This window comes from Hydra viridissima, unplaced genomic scaffold, assembly GCF_058129835.1.
Source record: "Hydra viridissima isolate aposymbiotic clone 2 unplaced genomic scaffold, HvirCarnegie_v1 scaffold_4, whole genome shotgun sequence".
Classification (NCBI taxonomy): Eukaryota; Metazoa; Cnidaria; class Hydrozoa; order Anthoathecata; family Hydridae; genus Hydra; species Hydra viridissima.
Window position 1 is genome coordinate 7,842,770 of NW_028324303.1, and position 14,308 is coordinate 7,857,077.

A 14,308-nucleotide genomic window follows, 5' to 3' on the forward strand; every position below is an offset into this window, starting at 1 on the left:
ATAAATTTTAGAAAAAGGGAAGTTCTTTTAATTCAAACATTTTAAAACATTATGGGAGTAATTTTATTGCTCAAGTTTGGGAATAGAATAGTTAAATTAAGCTTACAAATAGGAAGAATTGAGTTACTTTATCTAGCAACGCCCATAGCAACTATTTATTTATGAATATTACAAAAATGATACTTCTAGAGTCAATCTTGATCTTAACTCATTGTTGAAAGAGAGAAAAAAAGGTGTTATTATCAGCCATTCACAAAATTCTCGTAACAGTATTCTGAGATCTACTTCAAGACTAAAAAAAATGTGCCTTTACTGTCAAAAGAGTGAATAAAAGCTTTAATGGTGTTATTTTGAAAAGAAGTCCAAAGAACATATATGTGGGTAAAAAGTATAAAGAAGTCTCTTTAAATTCATCTGCTATTTCATTTTATGATGAATTTCAATATCATGATAGTGTTTAAAGTTTAAGTGTATATAACGGACAGTTCATTACAGAAACTGCAAGGTCACACGATGTTTCAGGCATGTTAACATTTATAAATCCACTAACAAAAGTTATAAGGCGGAAACTGAGAGGAATTAAATAAGATTCTTAGATAAAAGGGTAGTAGAAGAATCTGTCCCTTTTTATGAATCTGGAGCATTTTAAATAGCGCTTTATTTGCTTTCTAATTATCTTTTTAGTTTTTAGTAAATTATATAAAAATAAAAGGAGATATTTCTAAATTGGTCAATTATTTTTCTTTGAAACTTTCACAGTTTGTCTAAAATACATTGTAAGAGACCTGGTTGCAGAGTAATTCATTATACATTTCGTAAATTTATATTTTAGATATTACCCAGCAAAACCAACCAAGTAAAAATAAAAATTATCATGGCAATGCTTTTAACTTTGGAATCACATCAGTTAATTTAATAAATCTGCTAGGGTACCTATGTAAGAAAAAAAAACAAAGTTAGTGAAATAATGCTGAATGATTTGTAAAATCTTATCTATTTTCTTCTAAAAATTTAAATGTTTTTAAATAAATTTGAATGGCTCTATCTTTATCAAAATATAGAAAAAAATAATTTTATTTTCTCTAAATAAGTTCAATAAATAATTCAACGAAAACAATAGTTGAGGTCAAGATGAAATTTCTTAGATCATTTGAGCTAGATTTGTGAGACTTCACTTTTATAAAAGTAGAAAAAAGCTGCAGTGAAAATTTGCTGCGCTTTATTTTAAGCTTTGTCTTAAAAGGTCTAAATAACAAAACGTTTCTGTCCTAATTTTCCTAATAATTTCCTTTTCTCATGATACATATCATATATCATATTTGAAAGGTATGATCAGTGCTTCATCAAATATCAAGAATGCCATCGAAAGAACTGTTCCTGGTGTAATATGCAATAATGTTGATGAGTTTGTTGCAATGGTTTTACAACATAGATCTCTTGAACCAGATAATGTAGATGTTAAGATTGGGGTAGATGGAGGGCAAGGCTATCTAAAGGTTACCTTATCAATTACATTGAAGCCAGAGCTTGATGCACATTCAAGTGAAAAGAAAAGACTGAAATATTCTGATGAGTATGGATGTAAAGATTTTAAGTTTACTAGTGTTCACAAAACTTTAGTTTTGGCTGTATTACCCTCTATTGATGAAAATTATGCAAACATAAAAATGTTGTTGGATAAATTAAAACTTAACTCTCTGGATTACTCTATTTCAGAAGATCTAAAGATTCTTCTGCTGATGGTTGGAAAGCAGTCAGCAGCTTCAAAGCATCCTTGTCCATTTTGTGAAACAGAATCACCTAGTATGCTGAGAGCTGAATCATATTCTCTAACTTCTTTGTGTGAGTGGTATAACAAATGGATAGCTGCTGGAAGAAACATTGCAAAAGCTAAATATTTTAGTAATGTAGTTAATCCTCCTTTATTGACTGGAAATGTAACAATGAAGATCTTATCAATTGTCAATATACCAGGCTTACATATTTTGCTAGGCATAGTAGACAAACTTCTCAAACTAATTGAAAAAAACTTGTTTGAGAGTACTTATGAAGGATTTCATTTTGTAAATTGTTATTTATCTACAATTAATCTTGCCAGAGTACCTTATCAAGGTAAACACAGGTTAGAAGGAAATGGATCCAACAAGTTTCTGAGAAAACTTGATCGTTTTCAAATCTATTTGAATGAGCACAATATTGTTGGTGGAAAGTATATGAAAGCCTTGAGAGACTTTAGCGATGTTGTTCATGGGTGTTTTGGGAAAACATTAAATCCAAACTACTCTGAATATATTAAAAGATTTTCACAAAGTTTTAGAGATCTTGGTACAAACATTACACTTAAAGTTCATATTGTGGAGTATCATGTTGAAGAGTTTATTATAATGAAAGGAGGAAAGTTTGGTAAGTGTATATTAAAAACATTTTAGGTTTTTACATATAAAAGTATTAATTTTCAATATTTCCAAAGGTTTAGGATATTGGACTGAGCAATCATTGGAATCAGTTCATCAAGACTTCAAACAATTTTGGGAAATACGAAAGGTAGGACAACACAACGCTAATTTCAATGAAGTCTTGCGAAGAGCTGTCTGCGTGTACAACACAAGACATTTATAGTTAAAGGGATACATATAAACAAAGCGTGTATGTATGTATATATATACTTTATAACTTTAGTTAAATGTAGCATATATGCTTTAGTAAATATTTCTTTTTTAGAAAAAAAAACTATTTTACTTAGAATTTTTTATCCCAAGTTTTTTATCCCAAGATATGATATAAGGTCTTAAGTCACCTTCAGGGTACCCGTGTACACTTTATATTAAAAATGGCTGTCCATGTTTACTCAGTTGCTGAATTTATAAGCTTTACTACTGATATATGGACCAGTAGTTCAAATGAAAGCTTCATGAGCCTGACAGGTCATTGTTTAGACAATACATTTAATCAGAAAACTTGTACTTAGAATAGCTCTATTTCCTGAGAGGCATACAGCAGCAAATATTGCTGAGTTGATTGAAGATATTATCCTGTATTTAAAATATCACCTTCAAAAATTCATTTAATAGCTGGAGATACTGGTGCAAATACTGTTAAGGCTATTAAAGATAGCCCATATGATAGTACGCCTTGTTTTTACACACACTGTAACTAGTAATTAATGAGTGTAATTTTGAACAAACAGTTGTCAAGAATGTCATTGCAAACTGCTATTCAATTGTTGGGCATTTCAGCCATTCTTCCCAAGCCTGCCCTAAACTTAAAGCTCTTCAAGAAGCAAATAATGTTCCTAAGCACAAACTTATTCAAAATGTTCTAACAAGGTGGAATAGTACCTGTCATATGTTAGAACTAATTTATAAACAAAGGAAACCTCTAACCATGTATGCACTTGAAAATGGTAAGCTTCCTTTATTAAATGCAAACAAATGGATGATTATTGGACAGTTTTGTGTTTTGCTAAAAGATTTCCACAAAACAAGAGTTCGCTTGAGTGAAAGAAATTCTATTGTCTCAGATATTATACCACAGATACAGTTTTTGAAACATTTCATTAATAAAGCTTTAATTGATGACAACTAATTCAATGGAGAATAGTTTCAAACAATATACTGATAACTATAACATCATCTTGTCAATATTTCTTGATCCCAGATTCAAATTATAAATATTCAAAAATGAAAACACCTTTTCAGCTGCTAAAACAAGTACTGAGAACATAACCATTCAACTTATTAAAACCCATGAAAATATAAAAAACATCAGTTACTGAAAATGATCCGTCTGCAGCTTGTGACATTGAAAATATTGACTCAGAATATGAAAATAATGGTACAGTACTAAATGAATAGAAAGATATAGTAGAAATGGGTTTTGACAATTGCTTCGAAGAACTTGTAGGATTTAATTCTAAATAAATTGGTCAACCACAAACTTTAATTTCAAATGAAACTTTATTAAACAAAATTCAACACTACTCAAATGAAGACTTTATTGACAAAGAAAGCAATCTTTTGTTGTGGTGGAAATCACAGAAAACCAAAATGCGACTATTAGCAAAGCTTGCTTTAAAGTATTTAAGCTGCCCATTGTCTTCTGTGGAGAGTGAAAGACTTTTTAGTATAGGTGGAAATGTATATACTGCAAAGAGATATAGCTTAACAGGAGCTCATGGTGAAATGTTAATATTTCTGAACTATAATATGAGAATTTAAAAATATTTGATTTTGTATATATTACTATAATTAGTATAGTATAATTCTTTTAGAAGTGAGTATCTATGTTCTATTTTTTCATGAAATATAATTTATTTAGGAGTTTAAAAGCTTTGATACTATGAGGAGGTCAAATGAAAAAAAAAAAGTCATGAAAATTGTATAACTTTGTAGAATTAGAAAATTACAGGGAAAAAAAATTTGGAAAAAATAATTGCAACTCTCTTTGAGAGCTTTTGCTCAAAAATAAAAAAAGAATGCCTCCCAATGCCTTAATCAAAATTTCAAAGCATATTCTGTTGTGGATTTGAGGGTTGCGCAAATTAAAGAGTATCGTTAGCCAGGGTAACTTTGGTCAGTTTTGGGAGTTTTTCTTAAATATCTCTGAATCTTATTAATTTTTTACAGTTTTCTCTTGTGGTAATAACATTATAGGTCTTGGCTATAGGCCTCTATATTTATTTTTTTAATTTTTTTATTACAAATACTTATTTTTAAACGCCGAAAAGTGACCAATGTTACCCCAGGTTTTTATCATGTTTGATCAATAATACCCCTGCTATGGGGTAACATTGGTCACTTTTTGGAGTTTTAAAAAATCATCAGTCCTTAAACACTTAGAGAAACATGAAAAGAACATTTAAATGGACAAAATATTTTGCAACTAGCTCCCTGTTATTGTGCAAAAGTCATTAGAAATCATTTTCTAGTAGGTCATTATCGTCATCTGAGGATGATGACACTTGTTCAACTCTTGCCCTTTTCTTGTTATTCTTGGTATTACTGTTATTCTTGGTGTTATTGTTATTCTTTGATGTGGTAGGAGTTGTGTTATTCACCAGATCTTGCGGTGTTATCGCTTTGCCAGGTGTGATCTTTTTCCCTCTGGTGCGATTTGTTTTCCCATCCTGTCCACAATGTTTCACTAATAGACCTATATCTTCATTGAATACTTCCTTAACAGTACTACCGGTACCTCTTCCAATGTCTTTGTTAACCTGTGGCAAACGCTTCATGACCATTTCTTTATCGAAGGGAAATATTCCACATTTTTTGGTATTGATTCTTTGATGCGCGTTTCTATCTTTAGCGGACGGAAAACAGCAACGTCCAGCGGTTGAAGCAAATGGGAAGCGTATATTCCGAACTGTCGACTAGCCTTTCTCACGCTTATTCTCCCAGTTAATCATTCTTTTTTAGCATTGGACAACGTTTCTTGACTGTATGAAGTTGCATACGCTCTTGAACCACGCTTTCGCTTATATTTCCTCGGCATTTTCACCGGCTAAGAATTCAAATGGTTCAATAAATGTATCAGAAGTGTCAAAAAATGCCAAAATAAACTCAATGTAGTCTACGAAGTAACTGTGCTATATTCACAAAAACTGTTGATATACCAAAATTGTTGATATAATAGTCGATATATATTGTTGGTATCTCTAACAAAATTAAAACATGTTATCTTTGTTAAGTTTTAGGAATTTAAAAAAAAATCAACAATTGACCCCGGTCAACAAAGTCACCCCGGCGACTAAAGTTACTCCGGTTGACGGTACCATTTTGAATACTTTTTTAACGGGCAAACTTTTTTAACGCCGCACTATGCGTCGCGCTGATAGAAAAAAAGGAAATAGCCTTATGACTAGAGAACTATTTAACATTTTGAAGTAATTTTTTTAACAAAGCATCAATTATGAGATATTGTTTGTTTATACATATATTTATAAAAAAAAGTCCGGTCTTTTTTAAAACCGGTTTCATTCCGGTTTTTTAGTTGGTTTATCCGGACTAATTCGATTTTTGATTAAAAAGATATAAAACCGATAGTTTTTGATATTTTAAACTCTAAATCTGATATATCAATTTATCTTTTTTAGGGGTTACAGGCATTTTTAGTCTCCAACTTATATTTTCATGTTAAATAAAAAAGGAAATAGCAGAAATATTTTATTATAAATAAAAGTGAAATAAATACTCCAGAAGTTCCATTCCCCTCAAATGCAGAATCAAGGTTCTGATGCTAAAATAGGTTTTTAACAATATGTGGCTATGAGAATAGCCTTTTTTTAAAAGTTGCTTATCAATTACAGCTGCATGGTTTAATGATGCTTCCTTGATTTCTTTTCTTAATATGAACCATTACTCTTTGACTTCCTAAAATTATTTAACAACAAACACTAAAATTTTAAAAAGTTTTGTTATTGTAAAAAATAGTATAGTTTAAGATATAAACTATTTATTATAGAAATTATCTATCAAATTCTAATTTTAACAATTTTACATTCAAGAAAAAACTGTATTCACTATAATAAATGTATATAATTGAAATATAATTAAAATTTTCATTCTAAACATGTCTCAGCAATCTTTATGTGGAGCAAATTTAATATCTACAACAAGCCTTCAAGAATTGCACTATGCATCACTAAGTAGAAATAGGACTTTAGACACATCTTTGAGGAAAACAAAAACATGGCAAAATTGAGTCAATTTGAGGCCAATTGATGCAACTTTTCCTCAAACATAAAAGTTTGGGATTCTTATGCTTCAACTTTTCTAACAATTAGTTTTTTTTTTTTTTTTTCAAGCATAAAAAAACATGCTGTGTTGATTATGTGAAAAGATCTCAAAAATATCAGATTGGCTACCACCAGCACCTAAAATGTATCATTAATAAAATTAAACGATAACATTAAATATTTAAATTTAAGATATACATAGCTTTCTCCAATATTTACCTTAAGAACAGTTATCAGCTTAATCTTCTTGCAGTATAGCCTTAATACCTCTTGCATTTTGTTTTTCTTACAGTATAGGTACATATCAGATGTCATAAATAAATAATTAGCTGTATCCCTAGTATTTTCAGCAAAAGAAGTCAAACGTGCATGACGTACTCATGCAGTTTTGTTGGCTTTGTTCCTGGCTTCAATGGCACTCTCAGACAAAGAACCTATTGGATACTTAAAATATTTAATAAAAGAAACACCATGAACTACCATTCTATGCAAAGACTGTGACATTGGAATGGTTTTTAAAAACTGATCATTAGAAATGAGACCAAACAGACATTCATATTTCTGCTTGAAAATTTTCACATCCGGTCTTGCTGTTGTACTATTCATATCAATGAGCAGATCCCTAAATAGTTTCATCAGTGGTATTCTTCCAGTCACAGATGGATTGTTAAAGAATTTTCGTGCAACATTGCCAGTGTTGGATGTACAACTTCCCTTCCTGACAAAAGATACCCTTATTTTTAATTGTATTTTGAATAAGTGCTGGAGTTTTTTTTTTGTTTTCAATAAATTCTTGGCCATTTTTTGCTGCTATTTTTCTTCCTTGTTTCACTGCTGGAAGTTTGCAAGCAGTATTAAAAAAAAACTAACTCCATGCTGAATATCCACAATTGAAGATTTCAATATATTCCAAGTTTCAATATATTTTTGTCTGCATTTTTATCTTTATTCCAAATGGTTTCCAAATTAAACTCCTTAGGACTTGCTTGACATACATGACAGCACTGAGATGCAATATTTTTTAAAGCATTTTTGATACCACAGCATTAAGTGTTTTACCATCATTCATTGTGGTATAAATAGTTGACAAACTTAAATTTATAACAAAAGTATTGTCATGAAGTATAAGTTTACTTTTAATATTCTCTAAAGACAAAATTTCATTTTGTAAATGTTCAAACTTCTCTTGAATAAAACTAGCAGTCTCTTTGGAAAAACAAAACATAAGATGACGGGTTGCATCTGGACTATTTGGATTACAATTTTTCCATAGCATCTTTTTTCCACTTCTAATCTCCAACAGTACAAACACTTTACTATACACAGTGTGATCATCCACACCTTTCTTCATAGTTACTGCATTCTGAAACTCAGATTGGTCACTCTGACCATCACCACCCACTTTGCAAATAACATGTTATCACGTTCCTCCTGTGCTAAAACTTTAATAGAATTATCTTCATACTCCAAAAGATACTCAAACTCTCTAGAAACTGAATGTTTGATCATATTGAAGAGACTATATTTTACTTCAGTTTCTGAATATTTCACCTGCTCTGGAAATGTATGTGTTAAAAGTTGACGATGAGTGAATCAAGCCATTTTGATAATTTATAAAAACCATCGCAAGGTAAAACTGAATCAAATAAAAACTTACCGTATGTTATTGAACTTCGGAATTTTCATTTACTTCACAGAATTTAGTCGGTTTTTAATAAAACTCACAGTAGTAAAAATGATTTTAAAGCATGAGGTCACAGAGGTCGCCTCAATTTTTTTGCATGGCAGTAAAGTCGATTTGCAGTAGCTATATTTTATTTAAAAAAAACGAGGCGACCTCTGTGACCACATGCTTAAATTAATCAATGTTTAAGAAATCAAAAAATCAGCAAAAAAATGCTATTCAAAAACCTTTTTTTTCTATTTCTTGTTTTACATTCAATTAAATACATTATTATTTTAATTTCGCATAAAAATAATATAGAAATTCAACACTTATCATATATTTTGAAAGGATTTTAACAAAAAAGCGAGTTTTTTAAAACCTTAAAAAAACCCTTAAGATGTCAAAAGTTTAAAAAAACTAAAAATGATTTTTTTTTTATAGAGAATTAAAAATTGAATGCAAAAAGAAAAAACTTAAAAAGTTTAAATATGAAAAATCACTAAAAAATATGTACAAAATCCTATTTCCGCTTAGGGAGGGATAGTGCGCCGTAAGGCGTTAAAAAAGTTTTAATGATTTTGCGCATGCGCAGATTTCACATTTAATAAACTTTTTTAACGACTAACTTTTTTAACGCAACAGTTGCACTAAATTATATTAAATTTGTTTAGCCTGATCAAGTTATTTAAAAAATGGCGTTTGCAAAAACATTTCAAAACGAAGCTGATATTATTTCTCTTGCAAATGAAATTGCTCAAGCTATTGAAGTAACTTTTAGTCATACTTCTTCTAAACTTGAGAGAGATAATGCTTATAAGGTACTAACATATTTTTTTACATACATACATACATACATACATACATACATACATACATACATACATACATACATACATACATACATACATACATACATACATACATACATACATACATACATACATACATATATACATACATACTTACATACATACATACCTGTATGTATGTATTAATATATACATAGATGCATCCATACATACCTGTTTTTATGCATAATTTCATATAACTTTGTGTGTTTTTGTTTGTATATGTGTGTGTATATATATGTACATATAAATATGTGATTACATATATATATATTAGAGTGGCTTAAAAATGTTTTTTTCAAATTTTAAACTGCACATTTTCCAAAGATTAAGCTCCACACTTCCAACACCTCTATTGCTACTTTAAATAAATTCAATTAATAAGCTAATAAGCTTTAAAATAATCAAGAAAAAAAATAAAAATATTCAAAAGAAGCATCAGAACAAATATGCAAAGGCACTGGAAAGCATATGGAAAGGAGAGAGCATGAATACATAATGAAAACTAAGAAAAGATTTAAAGAGTTGCAAGCAACAATCAAATTTCTGTATTAAAATCTCAAATGCAAAAACCATTGAAAGAAACAGAAGATTTATGATAAACGTAAAGGGAGATGTGAATTGGAAAGTTAATATCTCAGACATTAAAAGCAATTACAAAGAAAAACTCAAGTATCCCAAAAAATGCGTGTTTATATTAAAATAAAATCCTGAATGGTAATACTGTTTGACTAATTGTGTGAATTCAAAGTGATAAAATTTATATCAGAAACTAGATGTATTGAAGAAAAGACCTGAATGAAAAAATTGGATATCTAATCATACTTCTCAGATTTCTGAACAGTGTAATCAGATATCCAATTTTTGGTTGAGGGTAGTGTTATGCCATTCCTGGTACTTGCAAACAGTTTAAAAATTATGTAGGGAAGTTGATACTTTTGTCAATATTTACTATTGTGTCAATTTATTTGTATATTCTCTCATCACAGGGAATTTTCTTTTGAATACTAAAGTTGATATTGTTGGCAATATCACTTTTAGTTGCCAAATTTGCTTCTTGAAATTTTGGCAACTAAAAGTGATATTGCCAACAATATCAACTTTAGTATTCAACTTTTGAAATCTGAATAGTTGTGAACAATTTTTGAATAATTTTAAATAATGAATTTATTGCAGTAGTTACTATGTTGCAAAAGTTATTGTTACATTCAATGAGGCCAGTTGTTTGGTTAGTGTTGGGAATGTTCCTTGTGCTCTTTTATTTTTGGACATTGTGAAAAAATGTACACCAAATCAACTTTTTATTAACAAATACGTATAAGTACATTTTACACACTTTTATTTTTGATTTATATTTAATCAATATATTAATTTGACCACTCTTACTTAACTCTTTGCTTTTATTCACTCACTGCACTACTTAGGAATTTTCATTCTTTTTGATTCTTCTCTTTTTCACTGATAAGAAACTGATGTTAGGGTTTCCTTAACTCACCTATGCAAAAGTAGAGATTTAATGCGGCTTTGTTGCCACAAGCCGCATTAAATCTCTACTTTGAGTTTATCATCTAATATAGAACACAGATTCTCAATTGGATTAAGATCAGGTGGTTTAGCTGCCCACTCAAAGCTAAGTATTCCAGCATTTTGTATAGACCTTGTGATTTTTCTTGCTGTTTGTTTTGGGTCATAGTATTGTTGAAAAATATAATTTCCATCCAGAAATAGATGTTATACTTGGTTTTAATTGGTGCACTAAAATGTAATGGTACATATGTTGGTCCATGATTTCTTTAACTCTGTTCAAGTTTCCCATTCAATGAGCAGCAAATGCATCCCAAACCATGATTTTTTAAATCATGCTTTACTGTTGCATGTGTATACTCTGGGCTAAATGTTTCACCTTTTTTTTTTACCACATCTAACTTTTTTGGAAATATCACGCAAAGACCAATCTGCAATTAAATTATTCTACTTTTATCAAAGTCTGAAACATGTTTTTTCGTAATTAATAGCTATGAGTTTTAAATGATAAACAAATGATAAAGTTAAAATTAAATACAAAAATACTATGAGTATGACTGTCTCATACCTAATTCATTATTTAAATTTGGTAGAAGCAGAATCAAAAGCATGTAATTCTATCATTTTTGCCATCTAAGTATATTTTTCTAGTGAATATAAAATTGTTAAAACATTTAATTTTAATTTTTTTTTTTAAACATAAACAGATGAAAAGTTAAAAACAAGTTTATATCACAAAAAAGTATGTAAAATTATATGTAACACTTTAAAAATAAGAAAACTAATGTGAAACAGAAAATATCATTTAAAAGAAATCCTTAGGTGGCCTGTTGTTTATTTGTTTGTTTTTTTTTGTTTTGTTTTTTTTTTGTAATTTTTAATTTTAATCAGTGAAATAATGTAAATATATTAAATATCAAACATTTAAAACCAAAAATATGTAAAAAATTAGTCAATTTTACTTTATTTTTTAAAAAAGACATTATTTAATTTAAATTATTTATTAGCACTTCTGCAGTTAAATCTCAACAGTTTGAATAAACTTTTTTTTCTATTTTAATGAAGGAAACAGTGTAATAGTAATTGTTATTTTATATTTAAGAAATAAAGTTTAGAAATATTTAACACAACATTGAATTTTATAACTTTTTTTTAAAAAATCATGTTGCCCAAAGAACATGTCTTTGAGGACACTGTAGATTGATGTAAATTCCTATATGTGTTAATTAATGTTTGTTTACTTTTACAGGTTTTTGAGAAAACAAGAGCTATTGATCCACAGTGTGACAAAGTATTCTCGTTACTGTATAGAAAGCATAATGGTTTCAGCTCTAATATTAGAATTTGCTCTTTACATTTGTTTGACCAATATATAAAGTAACTATCATTGTGAAATTTAAAACTTGTTTTTACAGGGTGGGCTAACTTGGACTGACTGTTTTAAAATCCATACTTTTTATATTTAAAATGTTTAATATTTAAAATGCACTTTTTAAGGGCCTGTTTATATGGAAAGCAGGCTGGCTCGTTTGCCGAGCCAACCCGTTTGCCGAGATATCGATGTTATCAATATTTTAACTTAATTTTATTTTGTGTTTATATGAATAAACGAGCTAGCCCGGATAGCAATCTCACTGTTTTTTGCTGAGATCTCAGCAAATGGGCTGGTTATATTCTTATATAAATTTGTATGCATGCGTACAAATTCTTACATTTTTTAAATTTGAAAGCTTGTGCGTAAAATAATAAATTTAATAATAAAACTGGCAACTTCCGTGTACTTAAAATTTTATTTGTTTTGCTTTTATAAATTTACCAAAGATCCAGTATCTTTTAAGTAATATAAATTAATAGCTACTTTTTTATCTGCTGATAGAACTATAGAGTAAGACGAAAAAGAGTTAGGAGATAAATAAGGCCTTAACTCTGAAACCAAGTTCATGAAAAGAAACCGTGAAAGCCAAAATTTGTTTTCCATACATCAATGGGAGCTACACTAGTTATTATATTATGCCATCATAAATCAGTTCTGCCAGTTTTAAACCAGCAACTACAATTTTTTCTTTTAAGACGGCTCTCTCTTGCTTGTTTCATCTTTTGAAGTGATTGTGATCGTTTTCGTAAAATAATAATTTTTAAAAAATTATCAAATTTAAATTTGTGAAGCTTATATAATACAATTAGGCTTTTAAGAAGCATTATTTGTGTTAAAATATCAGTTAAACATATTGTTAAAATACAATGTTTTTTTTTTGTTGCTAGCCGCCATCTTTTAAGTTATTATTTTACCGATAAAAAGGCCAGCCCTGCTAGAAAAAGCCAGGCTGACCTCGAAATCATTATTTATTTTTTTGGCAAAAAACTCATATAAACGCAATTTTAAAACTGGCTTGTTTTCCGGGCTAGCTCGGCAAACGGGCTAGCCCTTGTCCATATAAACAGGCCCTAAATTTTTAAAATTTTGTCTTAACTTTTTTTTGTAAATTTCAAAAGGTCTTCATACTCAAGGTATCAATATTGCTGAATTTTATTTTGTTTTTACTTGATCTATTGTTTCAACACAACGAAAATACTATCAGCATTTTAATACTGCCACAGCTCTTAGTGCATACATGATAAAAAGGTAAAATGGTTTTGAAGATCAAGGTGCAGTTTGTGATGTGCTACAAACAAATTTTAATTAATCTGTTTATAATGAATAAGCTGTGGTGACTGTAAGCTAAAGTGTTAATGATGATCCATCTTTATTTACTCATTGATGTGCTGTTCTTTTTTCTACAAAAAACCACTAAGAGAAATTTTTCATGTTTGCCCACACTGTATTTTTACCACATTTCCTTTTTTTACTTTTTCATATTTGTGTTGCTAAAATCAAAAATACAATGCTATGTATTTGGTTAGGACAATGTGGATCAGATTTTCAAAAGATAAGCAACTACTAATAAAGGAAGAGGCAATTAAATTAATTAAAGAGGTATGCTTTTGAATAATTTTCTTTCTTCTAAAATACATATTTATTTAATCCAAAATAGAGTTTGGATTAAATAGATATGCATTTTATTAACATTTGAAATTTAGTATATGATCTGCAAATAAATTATGTATTTATGTGCTAGGTTTTTGCCAGGACCTTCAGTTAAACCAGTTTTTGTGTTAAATGTGAGGCAAACACTGGGATGACTGAAAGAGTAAATCACAATGGGAGGAAACTCTATGTTTATCAGAAACTACTCCACATGTTGTTTCAGATGCTTTGTAAATCCTATGGCATTAGTCTTGTTACACTGACTTTTTCTTTAATTATTTTCCTTGGTCTTGATTTTGCCTTTGAATCATGGTGGCCTCAGCTTTGAAGCTAAGGTTTTTGGCCTTATCAATGGCAAAATAGTCCTTGGGTGTACCCTCAGTTTTAACACTAAAATCTTCAGCCTTAATCTCTGCTTTGATTGAGCTGGCCTTGGACTTGAGCTAGCCTTAAGAAAATTGTCTTATAGGCAGTACATATTTAAAGAAAGAAATTAGAAATTTTCTTTT

The 14,308-nt window shown here is 29.4% G+C and overlaps 2 protein-coding genes and 1 long non-coding RNA gene across 13 annotated transcripts in view; 2 read left to right on the top strand and 1 right to left on the bottom strand.

The window, feature by feature from the left end:
• Positions 1-1,370: 1,370 nt before the first annotated feature.
• On the top strand, positions 1,371-2,705 carry LOC149889662 (uncharacterized). Of its 2 annotated transcripts, XM_090085474.1 has the most exons (3): positions 1,468-1,573; positions 1,717-2,403; positions 2,471-2,704. In XM_090085474.1, exons 1-3 carry the CDS (start codon positions 1,570-1,572, stop codon positions 2,617-2,619), a joined length of 840 nt encoding a protein of 279 aa, XP_089941600.1. In that variant the 5' UTR covers positions 1,468-1,569; the 3' UTR covers positions 2,620-2,704. The 2 variants fall into 2 exon arrangements, with proteins under 2 accessions (XP_089941599.1, XP_089941600.1); XM_090085473.1 differs by having other exon boundaries at positions 1,371-2,403; positions 2,471-2,705.
• Positions 2,706-6,516: 3,811 nt separating this feature from the next.
• Positions 6,517-8,719, bottom strand: LOC149889663 (uncharacterized). Its single transcript, XR_016452070.1, has 2 exons — positions 6,956-8,719; positions 6,517-6,874 (listed from the first exon to the last, which is right to left on the bottom strand). It is a non-coding gene; the product is annotated as an uncharacterized LOC149889663 (long non-coding RNA).
• A 280-nt stretch (positions 8,720-8,999) lies between these two features.
• Positions 9,000-14,308, top strand: part of LOC145182929 (exportin-5-like) — a 62,334-nt gene continuing 57,025 nt past the window's right edge. For 7 of the 10 annotated variants that reach the window (XR_016451548.1, XR_016451547.1, XR_016451549.1 and 4 more), the window contains exons 1-3: positions 9,006-9,220; positions 12,024-12,151; positions 13,676-13,748. Coding sequence is in view for 4 of the 10 variants with exons in the window: in XM_090084280.1 (XP_089940406.1) it covers positions 9,095-9,220; positions 12,024-12,151; positions 13,676-13,748 (327 nt within the window). In the remaining 6 variants the exon portion in view is untranslated. Of the gene's footprint in view, positions 9,221-12,023; positions 12,152-13,675; positions 13,749-14,308 lie in introns of all 10 variants that reach the window. The other 3 variants (XM_090084294.1, XM_090084283.1, XM_090084282.1) reach the window with 3 other exon arrangements.

Coding starts and splice junctions, on each gene's coding strand:
- LOC149889662 (XM_090085473.1), top strand. CDS start 1,416: ATGGTTTTACAACATAGATCTCTTGAACCAGATAATGTAGATGTTAAG. Junction 2,404..2,470: donor AATGAAAGGAGGAAAGTTTG/GTAAGTGTATAT, acceptor ATATTTCCAAAG/GTTTAGGATATTGGACTGAG.